This window comes from Oryctolagus cuniculus, chromosome 7 (assembly GCF_051225735.1).
Source record: "Oryctolagus cuniculus isolate XC-2025 breed Fujian yellow rabbit chromosome 7, ASM5122573v1, whole genome shotgun sequence".
Lineage (NCBI taxonomy): Eukaryota > Metazoa > Chordata > Mammalia > Lagomorpha > Leporidae > Oryctolagus > Oryctolagus cuniculus.
In genome coordinates this window covers 31,786,967-31,806,830 of record NC_142873.1, presented here as the reverse complement: position 1 = coordinate 31,806,830, position 19,864 = coordinate 31,786,967, and the positions used below count along the sequence as shown (strand labels likewise).

Genomic DNA, 19,864 nt, shown 5'->3' with positions numbered 1-19,864 from the left:
GAAAGAAATCTTTCAGTCTCTCTCTTTCTCTCCTCCTCTGTCACTCTGCCTTTTAAATAGTCTTTAAAAGGACAAAATTAAAAAAAAAAAAAATCTATCTCATAATCTTCAGGCTCCTGTCCTGTGTCTTCTAACTCACTTTTTTTTTTTTTTTTTAATTTTACTTATTTGAAAGACCGAGTTACAGAGAGAGGTAGAGAAAAAGAACCATCTGCTGGCTCAGTCCCAGATGGCCACAATGGCCGGAGCTGTGCCAATCCAAAGCCAGGAGCCAGGAGCTTCTTCTGGGTCTCCCACGTGGGTTCAGGGGCCCAAGGACTTGGGCCATCTTCTGCTGCTTTCCCAGGCCATAGCAGAGATTGGAAGAGGAGCAGGCTAAAAACCGTCTGTCCTGATTCAATGACACAGTGAGGCCCGCTCACTAATCTTGGCTCCATTACCATCTGATTTTTCCTTTGTTCTTTGTGATCTGGAAGTGTACCTAAAATTTTATTGCACTATTTTGTTGTTGTTATTTTTCTTTTGCTGTTTTAGTAGTTGTAAAAAGCCTGTATGTAAGCGTTTATGAGAATACTTCAAAAAGTAATGGGAGGGGCCATCACTGTCACAGCGGATTAAAGCCCTGGCCTGAAACCCCAGCATTCCCATATCGGTGTCAGTTCAAGTCCTGGCTGCTCCACTTCCAATTTAGCTCCCTGCTAATGCACCTGGTAAAGCAGCAGAAGATGGCCCAAATGCTTGGGCCACTGCACCCACTTGGGAAGCTCAGAAGAAGCTCCTGGCTCATGGATCCTGGCTCCTTGCTTCTGGCCTTGGCCTAGCCCAGCCCCTTCTGTTACAGCCATTTGGGAAGTGAACCAGCAAATGGAAGCGCGCGCGCGCTCTCTCTCTCTCTCTTTCTCTCTCTCCTTCTCTCTTTAACTGTGACTTTCAAATAAATAATCTTTTAAAACATATAAATGGGAACGAGCATTTTGTCTAGCCACAAGTTGGGATGCCTGCATTGCATATCACAGAGCTTGCATTCAAGTCCCAGCTCCGCTCAATGCCACCCTCCTAAATAGTGTTCAAGTGACTGAGTTCCTGCCACCCACATGGCAAAATAAATAAGTCCCTGGCTTCTGACTTTGGCCCGCATTGAGGGCATTTGGGTATGAACCAGCAGTTGGCAATTCTCACTCAAATAAAAATAATTTGTTTAGAGGAAAATAAAATTGAAACTTATTTGGGTTTAAGAAAGTTGAAATCCATACATAGTTTGTATTCATACAGTGCATTTTCTATGAAATTTTTCAAGACTCCTGATTATATATGATTCCAAAATATTTTTTGCACAAAAATAAACTTGTCTTTTAACTCTATTTTTGTGAACTTTTGGAGTACCTTTCTGTGTATTGTTTAAGCATTTATGTATCTATCAATCCAGCCACAAAATAGTGTATTACTATTCCACAGAAGGCTACTGTAGGTCCACCCTGATCATCCTCCATCCCAATATTAATACTGATTATTTATTAGAAAGACAGATCAACAAAGAGAGAGGGAGAGAGATCTTCCATCCACTGATTCAGTCCCCAAAAGGCCACAACAGCCAGATCTGAGCCAAAGCCTTGAACCAGGAACTTCATTCTGATCTCCCTAATGGAAGGCACACCCAACCATTTGGACCATCATCTGCTGCCTTCTCAGGTTCATTAGCATGAAGTGGAGCAGCCAGGGCTCAAACCATACTGCACTCTGCGATGCCAGTTTCACAAGCAGTGGCTTAACCTGTTGTACCGCAAGCCAACTCCCACTTTGCTTTTCTTTGAAATTCTTTTTTTGGGTCCGTTTTTCCTTGAACAATACAATACTTTGATTTGCTTATTTACATCAAATCATACTGTGTATATTTGACTTGTTTCTTTTGCTTAATGTTCTGTTTTTGAGATTCATGCATATTAGTGTTTATAATTCATTTTTGGTGGATATATCACATCATAGGAATGGATCATAGTTTTCCTGTCCATTCTGTTATTGATGAACATGTATATTGTTTCTAGGCTTTTGGTATTAAAAGCAATACCACTACAAATAATTTGAACTTATCTGTGTATATATATGGAAAAGTCTTCAGAGTATCTTCTTAGGTGTATCATTGCTGAATTTTTAGTTACATACTGGTTCATACCACTACCAACAACAGACAAGAATTTCACTGTCCTGCCAAAATTGTTACTCATCATCTTTATAATTTTGGCCAGTCTGTTGGATGTAAATTGGCATCTCATTGGGGTTTTAATTTGCATTTCCAAGGAGACTGAACATTGTTTCCTGTGTTCATTGACCATTTGCATTTTTGCTTTAGTAAATTCCTGTTTGCTTCTTTTGACCATTTTTGCTGTTGGGTTGCTTTTCTTTTTTATTTGTAAAGGGGTCTTTATTGATTTGAAAGGCAGAGTTATCCAGGTAGGGGATGGGACAGAAATAGAGAGATCTTCCCTTTGCTGGTTCACTCCTCAAATGGCTGCAACAACTGGGACTTGGCCAGGCGAAAGCTAGGAGCCTGGACTTCTATCAGGGTCTCCCACATGGGTGACAGGCACCCAAATGCTTGAACCATCTTCCATTGCTTTCCCAGGCACATTAGCAGGGAGCTGGATCAGAAATGGAACAGCTGGGACTTGAACTGGCACTCCAATAGAGGATGCTGTTGTAAGCAACATCTTAACCTGCTGTGCCACAGTGCCAGCCCTTGGGTTGACCTTTTTCTTACTGATTATAGGCACTCTTTTTGTATTCTGAATACAAATCTTTGTATGGATTGCAGTTATTTTCTTCTTTTCATTCACTTTATGTAGCCCTTTTCGGAATAGACCTTTTAATTCTAATGTGGTTAAATTTAATGTCTTTTTATTTTTGGATCCTGATAAAGAAATCTTTCCCTTTCCTAAAATTATATTTTCTATTTCATGCTTAGACCTTTAATCCTTCTGAAATTGTCTTTTTCTTACTCTTGCTCTTTTTTTTCTTTCGGTAAGATGTGATGTGGCATAATTTCATTTTTTCCTGTATGGATACCCAGTTACCAGTTTTTGAAAATTCCATGTTTTCTTCATTCCTGTTATGTTTCAAGTATTCATGGGTAGGTGCAGCTCTGTTACTGGACTCTCCACTCTGGTCTTTTTGTTTATTCTTGCACTAATATCATACTACACTGATTATTACTGCTGTGTGATAAGTCAGCAATATCAAGCGATATCTTGATAACGCACATCCCTCCAATTTTTAAAGAACATGTTTGTTTTGAAAAGCGGAGTGTCAGACAGAGATACCTTCCGTCCACCGGTTTGCTTCCTAAATGCTAAGCCAGGCTGACACAGGAGCCAGGAGCTCCATCTGGCTCTCCCACCTGGGTTGCTAGGTAACCGAGTACTTGGGCCATCGTGTGCTGCCTTCCCAGGTGCATTAGCAGGCAGCTGATGGGAAGCAGAGCAGCTGGGATTGGAACCTGCACATCAGCGGCACCAGCAGCAGGTTAATCTTGTGCCGTAACACTGGCCCTGCCTTATGTTGTTGTAAGTGCTGCAAATAAAATCTTTAGAAACTTTTTTCATTTGGCTTATACAAAGACAATTTTTAAGATTTTGATGTTGATTTTATTTTTTAGTACTTATAAAGAAATTTCCTATTCCTATGCCTAAGTTTTTTATTATAAATAGATATTGAATTTGTCTGAGTTTTTCTTTGTCCTTTAAGATGATTGTAAAAATTTTCCCCCTGACCACTGAATGTGGTCAGTTCCATTAATTGATTTTTTTTAAACTCAACTAATCTTTGTATTCCTGGAATAAATCCACCTCATTCTATGTTACTAGATTAAGTTTGCTGTCATTATTTAGGATTTTCCCATTTGTTTTTTTGAATGAAATGGGCTTGTATTTTGTTTTTCATGTTCTTATCTTTGTCAGGTTGTTAGTACCAAAGTTCTGTTAGCCTCATAAAATGAGTTAGGAGGTATTTTCTGTTTTTTGTTTTAATGTCCTATTCTGTAGAAAAGTTTGTAAAAGATTGGAATTATTTCTTCCTTGAATTTTTAGAAGCTCTCTTGGGTAAAATTATCTAGGTGTTCTCTTTGGTGGAAGACTTTTACTTACTAATTCAGTTTCTTTTAAGTACTATGGGATTCTGGGAGTTTTCTGTTTCTTTTTGAATCAGCCTTGGTGAGTTACATTTTCCAAAGAGTACCCATTTCTGTATTTTAATTTTCTTGTCATGAAGTAGTTCATGACATCGTCTCTTTTTTTTTTTTTTTTTTTTTTTGACAGGCAGAGTGGATAGTGAGAGAGAGACAGAGAGAAAGGTCTTCCTTTTTGTTGTTGGTTCACCCTCCAATGGCCACCACGGCTTGTGCGCTGTGGCCGGCGCACTGCGATGATCCGAAGGCAGGAGCCAGGTGCTTCTCCTGGTCTCCCATGTGGGTGCAGGGCCCAAGCACTTGGGCCATCCTCCACTGCACTCCCTGGCCACAGCAGAGAGCTGGCCTGGAAGAGGGGCAACCGGGACAGAATCCGGCGCCCCGACCAGGACTAGAACCCGGTATGCCGGCGCCGCTAGGTGGAGGATTAGCCTATTGAGCCGTGGCGCCGGCCCCTCTCATATTTTTTTTTAAAAGATTCATTTATTTATTTGAAAGAGTTACAGAGAGGCAGAGAGAGAGGTCTTCCATCCGCTGGAAGAAAGAGAGAGAGAAGTCTTCCTTCCACTGGATCACTCCCCAAATAGCCACAACAGCTGGCTGGAGCTGGGCTGATCAGAAGCCAGGAGCCTCTTCCAGGTCTCCCAAGTGGATGCAGGGACCCAAAGGGTTGGGCCATCTTCTACTGCTTTCCCAGGCCATAGCAGAGAACTAGATTGGAAGTGGAGCAGCTGGGTCTCAAACCAGCGTCCATATGGGATCCTGGCACCGCAGGCGGCAGTTTTCCCCGCTATGCCACAGCGCTGGCCCCCATCCTCTCATCTTTTTAACCTGCATCATTTTTTAATTATGCTTTTTTAGTTGTTAGCTTTCTCCTTCCCTGTATATTCATGTTTATCTTACCAGATGTTTGTGAGTTATATGATTCTTTTGAAATAACTAAATTAGTGTTTTTTTATTTTTCTATTTTGTTAATTATTGGTAATTCTATAGCATTTCATTTGGTTTGATTTCTTTCTCAATGCTGTGATTTTCTACTCCACCAATTGACTGCATCAAAGTGTCAGGCTTCATAGCTTGCACTTCCCTGGTTCCTAGTATGGTCTTGAGGGAATTATTTCCTACTTTTCAAACTATTCCTTTTCTTGGTCTCTTTGTGTACATCTCCTAATGTAAGTGACAGCTTGTCTTCAACCTGCTTTTCTCTATACCAATCATTTAGTGATCAACATTTTTGCTTTCTTAATTTAACTATCACTTTTCTGTAAGTAACTAGAAAATCAGGGCACCTGGTTCCTGCAGGCTGGCTTCTCCACTAACTAGCCGTGCAGTCTCAAGCAGTTAACTTATTTCTTGAAGCTTTGGTTACAGGAACTCTGAGGTTCAGCTCAGCAGCAATACTGTTCCAGCGACAACATTATCGATTTTTAGTTGCGGCTGTGGGTATCTCTAAGTGCCTTCTGGACCACTTTTTTAGATACTTTGTCAGGATTCCTCAAACTCAGTTCTTCTTGGATAAATCACCTTGTCTCCCACTGTTCCTCTGTTCCTCCAGACACATTGGATGTGGGCTCTTACAGCGTCTATCTCCTCACACCTATCTCTTGCTCCAGTGCAGTCAAGTTATGTGCCTCTGTTTCCCTTTCCTTCACTCTTTGCTCAGTGAGGTCTTCTTGTCTTATGAGAACAATTGCTCTGTAGTATCTGCTTTTTCTACCCCTCCCCTCCCAGTGGAGCCTCATTAACCTTATTAAAAGAAGTTACCTGCCTTTGCATCTTAAATCTCTGTACTCATGTTTTGTTTTGTTTTCTAAAGTTTATTTATTTATTTATTTGAAAGACAGAGTTACAGAGAGACTGAGAGTTCTTACATCTGCTGATTCACTCCCCAAATGCTGGCAACGGCCAGAGCTGGGCCAGGCCAAAGCTAGGAGCTAGGAGCTTCTTCTGGGTCTCCCTGCTTGGGTGCAGGGGCCCAAGCACTTGGTCTGTCTTCCGCTGCTTTCCCAAGCACATTAGCAGGAAGATGGATCAGAAGTGGAGCAACCAGGACTTGAACCAGATGCCCATTTGGGATGCTGGCTTTGCAAGCAGAGGTTCAACCTGCTGTACTCAATTTTATCTGAATTTCTGTCTAGTAGTGTTCTTGGAGTTCCCTTGGGAAAGGCAATGCAGGGCTGGATGATATGAATAACTGCATAGGGATCCATGCTAGAGGATTGGTTTCTGGTTGCCTGGAATGATTAGGGCAGAGAACTGTACCTCCAGAGTGTGATAGAGGAGGCCTGACTTTGGATTAGCTTTCATGTCACAGACATGCTTCTAGTTGAGCCCTTTGGTGTCTCTGAGAATTAACTGTCCCTGTCTTTGAGAATTCACTATCCTCCAGCCAGAAGAGTTTTTTAAAGATGTCAAAATATCTTGAGATATAACATTTTTTAATATTTAAAATATAAATACTGTACCTTCATCCCATTTCTCTAAGAGATATAGTCAGGGCACTTAAATAATACTACTAGTAGACTGTTGTACCAGGAATACCAGAAATTAATCAGTTTTATATAATTTAGTGCTTTGTGACTTACAAGGAGCTTGCTATCACTTTTATGGGAACTTGGAAGAGGAACCATTGTATAGCATTTTCATGAACTTCATGAGTAAAATATTTGGTTCTGAAAGATTTCGTTTTGGTGGTGTGTTAATCTCTAAGTGCTTGTCTTTTTTTGTCAAAACCTCATCATATTTTAGTGTTGTTTATTTACTTAATATATCTTGAGCATATTTCTGTAATGTTACACAATTTTTCCCTGCTTTATTGAGGAATGATTGGCAAATAATCCAATGGTGTATAATCTTAAGACCTTCACAGAGGGACAAATTTCGAATGAAGAGACAGAGATAGCAACTAATGATAAAATGCACAACCTTAAAGAAACTTCTTTGTGTGATTTATGTGATTATAATTCAGATTTTACTTCATGCTGATTTCTGATTACTTGATATGAGCATGTTACTCATTTAATTTCATTAACCATGAATGTCTTTGTAGTTCTGTAACTTTATATTTGCGGGAAACTTTAGAAAAAATTATAAAAAATAATTCCAAGGGTTTTTTTAAGGAAGTAAAATGTGTATACATTTCTTTTATAATTATCTCAATGAAACCTGAAATATCCCTCTGGGTCATGTGATATCCCTAATTATTTAGTGACATCTTTGCCAAAAATCGGATCGATAGTGGCATTAAGATCCTAGCATGTACTCTCCTAAGTGGTCTGCAGTGGTAGTGTGTGTACAGCTGGTGTGAAGATGGGATGATGGGGTGCTTGTGTGGTAGGAACTGGAAGTGTAGGGTCAGACAATTCTTGCAGCTTCCTATGGTTTGGTATACTTTATTCAGTAAAGTAATTTTTTTATTCAGCATTCTGGGTTTTCTTAAATAATAATCAGATATGGTAATTTGAAAACAGTATATTATATCTCTCAGAAAATATAGGATGGTGTGTCTTTCCATAAATTAGGCCTGTTTCAAAATCAGATCACAGCATAACTGGTTAAAAAGCAACATTTCAAAAATAATAATTCTAGAGCCTTGACTAATGACATATTCAACAGTCTCTACTTTCAGACTGAAGAAATCAGTACAACTATTTTGTTTTCCTTGTGTTTATTGTGTAAAAGGTTGTGTTTGACATGAGGTTGTCATTAATTAAAAGGTTTAAATTAATAATAAGTCCTTGTCCTTGGAAGAGTTATCAGGTAATTTTTCTTTTCCCAAGCCAAATATCAGTAAAATGAGAAAAGAGGCCCAGTACCTCTTTGGAACTCTGTCCCTGCTGTTTAGTGGTAATGCCTTGTCTAGCCTCAGTGGCTACAATCAAATGCATTCATATCTGGATTCTCTAGAATTATCTTATTATTCTAATTTGCTTCTTAAGTGTTGTGAGTGTTCATATACTTTTCCTGCAATCCTGCCTTTAGAAGAGAAACTGTTTACTGTATACCCTTTTTTTCAAGTCCCTTCTCTTCTGTGGAGGTACTTAGAAAGTGCTTATTTAAAATAGATACCTGATGAATTGAAGTTTATTATTTCATTTCACTTGTGTTTTCATTTCTTTTAATAGTTACAGTTACTTTGCTTGCTTTCTAGGCACACAAACCAATGGTCTGGACTTTCAGAAGCAGCCTGTGCCTGTGGGAGGAGCAATCTCAACAGCCCAGGCCCAGGCTTTCCTTGGACATCTCCACCAGGTAGGATGTTCTGCTTAACCATAAGTGAGAGTAAAAGATGGAGGCACAAAATGCCATAGCCTGGGGAAGTTATTCCAGAATGTGGGACTGGTGCTCATCACAGCTAATGGCATTATTCTGAAATGGTTAGTATGGTATCCTGTAGTGCAGCTGACTGTAGAGTCCTTGAACCCACAACTGTGTGGAAAAAAAGGAAATCCTTTGAATGGAATGTGTGTAACAGCTGTGCAGCTGTTTGTATACACGTGGCATGAGTCTGGTGCTAACAGAAGGCAGTAAATCACCAGAGTCATCCTGAATGCTGTAGCTGTGTTGCTGCAGAAGGCCTTCCACTCAGAGCTCAGAGCTCCCTTCAAAGGGTTTCAGGCTTTTGATTCAGGCAGCCACTCAGAGCTCTTTGCTTGAATGTTAACCCCCAGTTCAGAGTTCAGAAAGGTCTGCTTCAACTTTAGTGCCCTTAAATCATGTGATTTTCTTTCTGACTCTAAGACAGGACGTGTATTCTATTTGTTCATGTTTTTAGTTGTAATTTAGAAGAAAAGGGAGTACAAAAACAAACACATGCTACTCAGGAGTTTGGAGGTCTGGAATCTAGTTGAAAATGAAAAGCAAGCAGTGGAAAATTGTCTCAACCTATTGATTTATTTTATATTCACAATTTTTTATTAGAGCAGTATGTTGTACTCCAACTGTGGTGACTAGCAGTGTTGATAGCAATGACACTAACCCTGATACCTAAGGGTAGTGGTAGTGTTAGATTTGTGAAAAATTCATATGGACATAAAACTTCTCATGTTTCATGTTAACATGTTAAGTTACTGGGAAATGAACATGTCATACTGCTTTAGGCTTTTCATTGAAATATGCTCACCAGTGGCCTTAACTATAAAAGCAGCTCCTAAACTTGAGAACAGGTCAAATTTTGAGAAAGCTATTTTTGTAAATATTTATTTATATTTACTTCAAAGGCACAGTTAGAGAGAGAAATATCTTCCATCCACTGGTTCACTCCCAAATGGCCACAACAGCCAGGGCTGGGCCAGACCGAAGTCAGGAGCCAGGATCTTCTTCTAGATCTCCCACACAGATGCAGGGGCTCAAGGACTTGGGCCATCCTCTACTGCTTTCCTAGGCACATTAGTAAGGAGCTGGATTGGAAGTAGAGCAGCTGGGACTTGAACTGGTGCCCATATGGGATGCTGGCATCACAGGCAACAGCTTTACCCACTATGCCACAGTGCCAGCCCCAAGAAAGCTATCCTAAAGCCCACTTACTTGTCTGTGAATTCAAAGGGATACCACATAGGCAGCACTTAGCGTCTTGAGTGAGGCCTGGTGACACATTTTTGCTCTGGCACATAACTGTGCTTATTCAGTACTCTTGTACTTCACCCATCTGTGGTTTTACTTTCCATGGTTTTGTTCCAAAAATACTAAATGGAAAATTCCAGAAATAAGTAATTAATAAGTTTTAAGTAACTTTTATTATAGTATATTATTAAAGTTGTTCTGTTTTATTATTTAATCTCTTACTATGCCTAATTTATAATTTAAACTATCATAGGAGATATATATATAATTATGAAAAAAATATGGTATATACAAAATTTAGTATTATCCATGGTTTGTTATCCACTGAGGGTCTTGGAACATATTAAGGAGTGGAGGACTGTATCTTTGATATAGAGAAACTTCTGTATATAACTTTTTAAAATAAAATATTCAGATGAATTAGTATCTGTAGTAAATTTAGAAATATCTTTTAAATATAATTGAGAAAAAGAAAAATATTTTCATGTTGACTTTCTTGTAAGAACTTATTTAACCACTTACTCTAGCAAGTTTTCTGGTTTCTCAAGAGTTATAGCACTTTTGGTGGAGCTTAATCAGTTTTACAGCACACAGTAAACATCTTGGTCTGGCTTAAGTCTTTGATGGTCCAAATGTATTAAATGAATCCTTGAAGCTACAGGTCCAAAATCCAAACTCTTCTTGCATCTTTTTACATCCTTCAGATCTATCCACCGATGACCACAATCATCATAGTGGTATACCACCTAAAACAAAGGACTGAAATCACAGAACTTTATTGGAAACCTTGATACCATAAAATCCTCCATCAATACACAAGTCCCTGAGTAACTGTTCTCTGATTAGATGCATCATTAACAGACACTGTGGTACTTTTATCTTTTGATTCTAGCCCCCTTATTGAATAGATTAGCACACTGAATTTTTCCTCAACATAAATGTATGTGTACATATCTAAAATAGTTTTAGGTTTGTTACCCCTCAGCAAATTCCATGAAGATGGAAACTTGTTTACCTGTATCCCCAGTATTTGCCAAAGCACCCAAAATATAAAAGGTGCTCAGTGATTATTTGTTGAATAAATGATAGACAGGTGAATGGTAAAATGCACAGGGATACAGAGGAGAGAATGGTTAGTTCAGCCTATAAAACCGGTACATCCCACAGTGGGTGGTTTCTGAACTGCGTCTTCAAGGGTGTTGGAAAGTAGGTAAATAGAGTGGTAAAGGATGCTCTAATTGTTTTATTTTTAACTTTCCATTTTGAGAATTTCCAAATCTGCAAAGCACTTGCAACAGTAGAACCATATGTCTGTCTGAAAACCCTTTACCTAGACTCAAAAATTGTTATTGTGTGCCATGTTTGGTTTGTCTCTGTGTGTGTGTCCACACATACAAAATCCTAATTGTTTTCTAAACTATTTCAGAGTGAGTTGTAGACATTTTGACCACTTATTAAAATTTTTTGTAAGATTTATTTATTTATTTGATAGGTAGCAGGACAGGGGTGGGTGGGGAGGGTGAAGCGGATAGAGAATTTCCATCTACTGGTTCACTCCCCAAATGGCCACAGTAGCTGGAACTGATCCAGGCTGAATGAAGCCAGGAGCCTAGAACACCATCCAAGGCTTCCATGTGGATTGCAGGGCCCAAAGACCTTAGCCATCATCTACTACCTTCCCAAGCCTGTTAGCTGGAAGCTGAATTGGAAACAGAGTAGCCAGAGCTCTGGCTGACACTCTGGTAGGGGATATGAGCATCCCCATTAGCAACTCAACTTGCCACACCACAACACCCACCACTGTGGAATGATTCTTTAAGACTGTATAAATGTCCTATTCCTCAACAGACTTTTATCGCAGGAACATCATGATTTCAATAAAATCACATTTAAAACTTTATCTCCTTTAAATCTTTGTACCTGGGGGCCAGCGCCATGGCGCACAGGTTAATCCTCCGCCTGTGGCACCAGCATTCCATATGGATGCCAGTTCTTGTTCCAGCTGCTCCTCTTCCAGTCCAGCTCTCTGCTGTGGCCTGGGAAAGGAGTAGAAGATGGCCCAAGTCCTTGGGCCTCTCCACCCACATGGGAGACCAGGAACAAGCTCCTGGCTCCTGGCTTCAGATCAACGCAGCTCCGTCCGTTGCGGCCATTGGGCAGTAAACCAACGGAAGGAAGACCTTTCTGTCTCTCTTCCCTCTCACTATCAGTAACTCTACCTCTCAAATAAATAAATAAAATCTTAAAAAAAAAAATCTTTGTACCTGAAACTCTTCACTGTAGCTCTTTGGATAACATCTTAGATGCCTTTAGGTCTTAAACATGTTATCTCTTCAAATAGGCCTATCCTAATTGTACTGTATCTGAAGTGAGTTCTTAAATCTCTGGGGTTTTTTGTTTTGTTTCAAAGGGCTGTTAACCACTGAAAGGTCTCTCTGTTTCAAGTAATTAAAGTAAAGGACATAGCAATCAGTTAATTTTAGCTCTTAACTTCTAATGAAGTCCATACCAACCCTTATATTGAACGTGGAGGATGTTGGTGCTATCTAATATATACAAAATAGAGCTCATTTTCTGGAACTTGGAATAACCTGGGACTGTTGTTCTTCAGCTGTATCTGATCAGTTGCCAGTATTCTTATGCAGCACTTTGTAACACCTTTCATGTTTTCTACTTTTTTATTCCCTCTACCACTACCCTAGTTTAGGCTCCCATTCATTCTTTTTTTTTTTTCCCATTCATTCTAATATGAATTTTATATGCTCTTTCTTCCTGCTCAGTTTTGCTTTGTTTTTGGGACACTGACAGTTTTGAAGAGTACAAACCAGTTATTTTGTAGTGTTCCTCAGTTTGGGTTTGTCTAATGCTTCATCAAAATTAGATTGAGGGCCGGCGCCGCGGCTCAATAGGCTAATCCTCCGCCTGCGGCACCGGCCATTGGAGGGTGAATCAATGGAAAAGGAAAAGAAAAACCTTTCTCTCTGTCTCTCTCTCTCACTGTCCACTCTGCCTGTCAAAAAAAAAAAAAAAAAAAAATATTAGATTGAGTTTCTACACTTGTGGTAGGAGTACTAACTACATAGCAATGCTGTATCCTCAGCACAGCATAGCGGAGAGCTTCTGTCTCCTTGCTGGTGACTCTAGCTGTGCTCTCTTGATTACTTGTCTGCCACATCACCCCACTGTAAATTTTCTGTTTCACCTTCTGTAATTAATATCTGTGGAGAGAGTCGAGAACATGTAGATATCCTGTTCCTCCTCAAATTTCACCTGTTAGAGCATCCTTTGATGACTCTTGCTTGAATCAGTTATCAGAGTTGCCAGTGATGGTTTTCAAATTCCATGTGTATTCTTATTTTAACATAACCATAATTTGAGCTGTCTAAACTTTTGAAAGGTGAGTATTAAATATTATGACAGACTTGCATGTGTGCTTTATATGACAGATTATTTTAGCCAGGAAATTTAAGCTATGACTGTAAATCTTTTAGGGACTTGACTGTGTATGAGTGTACACTAGAAGTAGAGCTTCTAATAAATGAAGATTTTGAAATAAAAATAAGATCTGATTGCTTATATTGATAAAAGTAATGTATGTAGATTACTGCTTTGTATGTGTTCTTTAACACAGTGTAGAAGATGAATTAAAGTTTTAGAATCCAGGCAGTCCATCAGTGCAAACAGAATATTGTATAAGGAACATCCAGTTCAAGTGGGCATGTCTGATAATGCTCAATGTGGGAAAACACCTTCCAGAAACAGCAATAGCATTTTCAGTGTGGGTGGAGGGACTGATTGTGAGCTTGGCCATAAAGTTTTAACCCCGTAAGATAAAACTCTTTGTAGTCTCCATTCTAGTTCAGTGACATATACTTAGTAGAGACTTAAAATATTTGTTAATGACAACTCCAATTGTCAACAGTATTAGACTAGAACTTCCCCTGATTACTTTACTTATAGGTCCAGCTCACTGGAACAAGTTTACAGGCTGCTGCTCAGTCTTTAAATGTACAGGTAAGCTGGAATATGGGATTATAGGTCAGTTTTTCTATTTATATTTTTTCTAATTTTCTATAATGAGCATGTAATTTTATAATAGGAAATACTTTAAAGTATTCTAATCAGTTATTGAATCCCATAAATACCCAAATAATGATAATTATTTCCATTAATGAAAATTAATTTCTTATTCTGGTACTGTGTGTGAACCAAAGGTAGAAAGGAAAGGTCTACTTTCCAAGTTTTATATTTAAGTTCAGTAAAAAAAGGTTCTAAGTTATACAACAGCTCTAACAAATACCTGAACACAAAGCCAAATAATCTCTTAAATACCCACTGTGTTTCCAAAGATCTTTTTTTTTTTTTTAATCATTTTTCATGTCTTAGGGAAACATGGTACAGAAGAAAGAATGCTGGACCAACTGAAAAAGAGGTCTTAGGGTTTTATTTTTCATAACTAGCTGTGTGACTTTTGGCAGATCATTTATTCCTGGGGTTCAGTTATTTACATCTGTATTTAAGTGGAGGACATTTCTAGGATTGCCAGGGTTCTTTTCTGCTGTTATACTTCTAAGAACTGTGATTAAACCTGTTTATAAATGTTGGTAGGTAGACAGTCAATATTAAAGTAAAACTTAGATCAGACTACTTTGCTTCTATGAAACATACAAAGCTCAAGTGTTAAGCATTATTCCATAACATTTCTGTCAACCTGCTGCTTTCACTGTAGTATTTAGGTACCTAACATAAAGAGGGGAAACAGTATTCTGGAAGATTGATTTCAGTGTTGCTAATGACAAAAGACCTTGAGTAGAGCATTCCATGAAACCCGGTGGAATATGGACCTGGTAACACATGGAAACAAGGAGAAGAAATAAAAGAGATAATGTGACCTTCCTTTCTGAGAGAGAGAAGGCGGAAAATTGCCTTGGTTGCCATGGTAAACTTTCATCCCTTAGAGAGATGTTGGCAAACAGGCTGTATCTCTAGTGCAGAATGTTTACAGTCCTGCACTGTAATTATCTCTCAATGACTGGCAGAATTAATCAGAGCTTTTATGTTAATTAGCCTTGCTGCAGTCCCCAAAACAGGTGGTGGGAAATATGCAAATCTATGCAGAATTTTAATACTCTGCATAACCAGTTTTAATTACCATAAAATTTTCTCTCCATGCCTCTTTCAGGAGTATGTTTTCTTCTTCTCTTGACTGCAGCATTTTCTATCAAGCGTGTGTGTTGCTTGATGGGAGATGTTAGATTCACAGTTCTTTAAAATATTAGATGAAGGATTCTGTGGATCTAGTAATCAGTGTGGCACATGAAGAAGTTTCAGACTGGCGACCAGGTCATGTCAAAATGTTGGTATAGGGGCTGGCACTGTGGCACAGCAGGTTAACACCCTAGCCTGAAGCACCAGCATCCCATATGGGCACCAGTTTGAGACCCAGCTACTGTACTTCCAATCCAGCTCTCTACTAATGCCTGGGAAAGCAGTGGAAGATGACCCAGATCCTTGGGCCCCTGAACCCATGTGGGAGACCTGGAAGAAGCTCCTGGCTCCTAGCTTTGGATCCGTGCAGCTCTGGCCATTGCAGCCAGTTGGGGAGTGAACCATCGGATGGAAGACCTCTCTCTCTCTCTGCCTCTCCTCTCTGTATAACTCTGACTTTCAAATCAATAAATAAATCTTTAAAAAAAATCATTGGTATAGATGGTCCAATATAGACATGGTTTGAAAATGTGTTCTTTTCTTTACTCTTTTATTTCCAGAGTTAAGGATTAAGGTTGTGAAAAATTCTGTTGATTTGTGGAGGAGCAACTTTTTTAAAAATTATAACTTTTTGAAATAAAAAGTCTAAACACTTAGTATGTAAATATCTTAGGAAAATACAAAGATTTATAAGAAAGGAAAAGAGAGAAACCAGAAAACTCATGACTAAATAAGCCTGTTTATGTTTACTTTCTGTTTATTTATTTAAGAATGCAGAGAGAGAGGGAGAGAGCTTCCTTCTACTGCTTCATTCTCCAAATGCCTGCTAAATGCCAGAGAGCTGAAGCCAGGAGTCAAACTCAGCCATGTGGGTGGCAAGGCCCTAACTATTTGAGTCATTACCCCTGCTTCCCACAGTCCATATCAGCAGGACGCTGGAAACGGAGCCTGAGCTGGATATCAGACCTAGCACTCAAGTGTGGGGCCTGGGCATCCTAACTGGCGTTTTAACTGTTAGCCAAATGCCCACCCTTCTGTGTTAAATGATTCTTAAAATATGGAGTTATAAGTGCATTTCTTCTAACCAACTATTTCAATCTTTTATTTCCTCTCCCACCCCACCTCAGTCTAAATCTAATGAAGAATCGGGGGATTCCCAGCAGCCAGCCCAGCCTTCCCAGCAGCCTTCTGTGCAGGCAGCCATTCCTCAGACCCAGCTTATGCTGGCTGGAGGACAGATAACCGGGGTAAGTTTTTGCTGAGAGGATTGTGATAAACTGTCTCTGTGTCAGAATTGCCAGTGGCCAGTGTATGATTTGAACTGCTCACTGTAGCTGGCTGTAACATGGCCATGCCTGGCACTGTTGTGCCTTTAAGGAATGTTCTACACTGTAGGCATCATAGAAAAGAAATTATCTTTGTCCTAAGTTTTCAGGACATCTGTTCTAATGGTTGCAGTTGCTCTGGATAAACTAAAGACTTTTTAAAACCCACATTTCAGGTACTGCTTCACCATATGATAGTCATTATCATGTGGTTGAGACCATTGCATTGATGAAATGACACTTGTTGGTGTGGCATTATGACATGATAGCAGGAAAGAAGCTAAAGAACAGATTTAGTGCTATGAAAGACAAATGTTCTCTTAGTGACTGTGTGTGCAATGTTCAGAAATAAGATGTGGCCTCATATCCTGGCTCTGCAACTTAACATGTAGGTTTCCCTACTTCAACACCCTGTACCTCAGTTACCCTTCTTTAAAATGCAAATGTTCATACTACACGTTTCACAATACTGTTCCGCAGTTTAGAGAGGTATATAAAGCTCATAGAACAGCGCTTGGCATTTAGCATTCGGTAATTCCATTTATTTTTTTATTGGTGATAATTGGGCTCTATGACTGTATCAAGCATTTGACTTTTCAGCTATCTTTGCTGTAAGGCATCGTCCAAATTATTTTTCCAGTGTTTAAGACCGGTCTCTTAAATTCTTTTTTGGGAGTTGGGGCTTAGGAGAATGCTAAGGAAAGGTTATTTTTCAATTCACATCATATCAACCATCAGAATATTTGATTTTCTTCATTTTAGTTAAATGTGTTTTGACAGTGGAAAGCTCTTTTAAGAACTGTTGCAAAATGGTATACAAAATCCCATCCCATAGAGATTAGTATATGTCTATATATATTATATAAAAATATGTGCACATGCCTCATGAAGGGTGTTATTGAGTTTTTGAATGGTTTCATTTTGATTCTTGTATTTTTAATGCAAATTGTGCTGGATCCTTTTAGAAGGAGGGTTGTGTCACTAAATGACAGTATGTGCCCTTCAGAATATTGCCTGATACCTTCTTGTTTGATCATACTGTGTCACCAAAAGGAATATAGAGCACATTTTCTAGCTTTATTTAAATGTATCTGAAATAAGTTACATTGTGAAAGCAACTTTAAATCTATTCTGAATATATTTCCTGTTGAATCATTTGGGATTTGTTTTTGGTAACTAGTGTACAGTAATAAGAGGCACTTGGGCTTCTAGATTCTTGTGACTGGGGAAGTCTATTAAACCTGGGCATTAGGATTCATTTGCATGTAAAGAGAGTGGCTGTCACCACCTGTTTAGTAGAGATAATATGTTGGAAAGAGGATGTAAAGTTGCAGATTCTCAATGCTTTTAGTAACAGAAATGATTGTGTTAGGGAAGGGGGGCCTACAGGGAGCCTTGGAAAAGAAACAAATGGAGTTCATATTCTTTAGTCATGTCTTAGGACATATGGAAATGATGGAATATGGCAGGGATTCCCACTAATGGAAAGCAGCTGGGCCTTATCGGGTCTTTCCATGGTCATATCCAGCATCCTTGTTTCTCATTCATCTGCCTAATCACTTGCTGTTCTGTTGAGTATAAATTTCTTTTCATATCCTGTCAGCATTGATTCCCCCCCTCCTTTTTTGTGTGTTTTTCCTGGCTTACTAGTTAATTACTTTTTTTTTGCCTGAAACCTAGGGCTGTGGACAAGCTTGAATGATTGTTCAAGGCCAAAATGAGGACTACCATTTTAATTTTAATACTCTGCTGATAGTGGTAGTTTGACCACTGATAGCCATTTTAGCCACATGCTAACCATGCAAAGTTGGATAGCTGGGGTCTCCTACCACTTGGACTACCTGTTTCAAAGCAATTGGTTTGCTACGAGGGCCTCTCTCCTTCAACCCTTTCCTGTTATTTGTTCTAATTTTGTTTAGCTCACTTTGACGCCAGCCCAGCAACAGTTACTACTGCAGCAGGCCCAGGCCCAGGCCCAGCTGCTGGCTGCTGCAGTTCAGCAGCATTCCGCCAGCCAACAGCACAGTGCTGCTGGGGCCACCATCTCAGCCTCCGCCGCCACGCCCATGACGCAGATCCCCCTCTCTCAGCCCATCCAGATCGCGCAGGTGAGTGAGGCACCCTGGAGGTGGGGCAGCACATGAGGAGCACGCTGGCAGGCTTTATTTAATATCAGACTGACTTTCTGATAGTTAGTGTGAGCCCTTAAAGGCAGAGGAGCTCTAGATCATGAGGTAAGTGGTACCCTTCCTTACCACTGAAGTAGAAAGAATACATTTGTTTGCTTGTTTGAGTTGACATTATAAGCGCATAGCTGATTATTTGAATACTGACTGTTTATAGTAAGTGACAATTCTCGAATAATTAGCTGGCATATTTCTGAGGCAGGGGATTACTGTATTTATCTTAATTAGCTAATTGCAGCAGGCATGGGTTCTTTGATGTACTCTGCAGTGAATGCTGCCACCCATGTGTGAGACAGACTGCGCGTCAGCTCTGCCACGGAGTGATTAGCATTGTGGAGAACTGCATTAGGATGTTTTGTTTTGATTTTCACATTTTAGGGCAAAGTATGTATAGATAATAAAAAAAAATTTTGTAAGAGGCACAGACAAGAATACCACAGAGGAAAATACCCTTGAGGGAAATCTTGCTTTAAGAAGAGGAGATATAAATAGTTACATCAATAAACTCTCTGAAGAGATATTGTGAGTCTTTGCTAAACAGTTGTCTTTATCCCTTACAGAAGACTCAGAAATGGACTTAAATTGTAACCAGAGTTTGAATAGACCGTTTAAGAGAAATAATTAACTATATGATGAAGAACAGATGTTAGGCTAATCTTCATTGCTGTACTATTATATACAGTCTTGATATATCAAGATCACTCTCTTCATTGCCAAATAAATGTTTTTAGTGCCTAAGTGGTGAGACCTTATGTTGACATTATGTAAATAAGATGACAGACGTGAAAGCACTTTGCAAGTATGAAATACTAAGCCGGTGGAAGGTGCTGCTGTTATGTTATGGATCAAATTTATGTATGGCTGTTTTTCTTTTTTTAAGATTTATCTTATTTGTTTGGAAGGCAGGGTGCCAGGGAAAGGAGAGACAGAGAAAGAGCAAGATCTTCTATCTTCTAAGTTCATTCTTCTAATGAACTTCTAAGTTCATTCCCCAAATGGCCACAACAGTCAGAGCCAGGCCAAACTGAAGCCAGAAGCCCAGGACTCCATCCGGGCCTCCCACATGGGTGACAGGAGCCCAAGCACTTGAGCCATCATTCACTGCTTCCCCAGGCACATTAGCCGTGAGTTGGATCAGAAGCAGAGGAGCCGGGACTCAAACCGGCACTCTGATACAGGATGCCACCATTGCAAGCAGTGGCACAACCACAGCTCTGCCCTTCAACTGCTTTTGTTTTTAAAGAATGTAACATTGATTTCTCAGTTGAGTTAGGTAAGGTAGTATCAAATTTCATGAGTCATTATAATTCTTAAAATTTATTGATGGAAATTCAGACATCCACTCTCAAGTTTTACGTAACAAAAGGAAAAACAAATGTTTTAAGCTTTTCTTGCTTGATTTCTAA

The 19,864-nt window shown here is 39.4% G+C and overlaps 1 protein-coding gene across 33 annotated transcripts in view; it reads left to right on the top strand.

Moving 5' to 3' along the window:
* Positions 1 to 19,864, top strand: part of POU2F1 (POU class 2 homeobox 1) — a 175,247-nt gene that overhangs the window by 119,835 nt on the left and 35,548 nt on the right. For 19 of the 33 annotated variants that reach the window (XM_051857136.3, XM_070077415.2, XM_051857137.3 and 16 more), the window contains 4 exons: positions 8,328 to 8,428; positions 13,700 to 13,753; positions 16,075 to 16,194; positions 18,192 to 18,380. In XM_051857136.3, the coding sequence (XP_051713096.1) occupies positions 8,328 to 8,428; positions 13,700 to 13,753; positions 16,075 to 16,194; positions 18,192 to 18,380 (464 nt within the window). Of the gene's footprint in view, positions 1 to 3,432; positions 3,558 to 8,327; positions 8,429 to 13,699; positions 13,754 to 16,074; positions 16,195 to 18,191; positions 18,381 to 19,864 lie in introns of those variants that run through there. The other 14 variants (XM_070077401.2, XM_070077410.2, XM_051857140.3 and 11 more) reach the window with 3 other exon arrangements.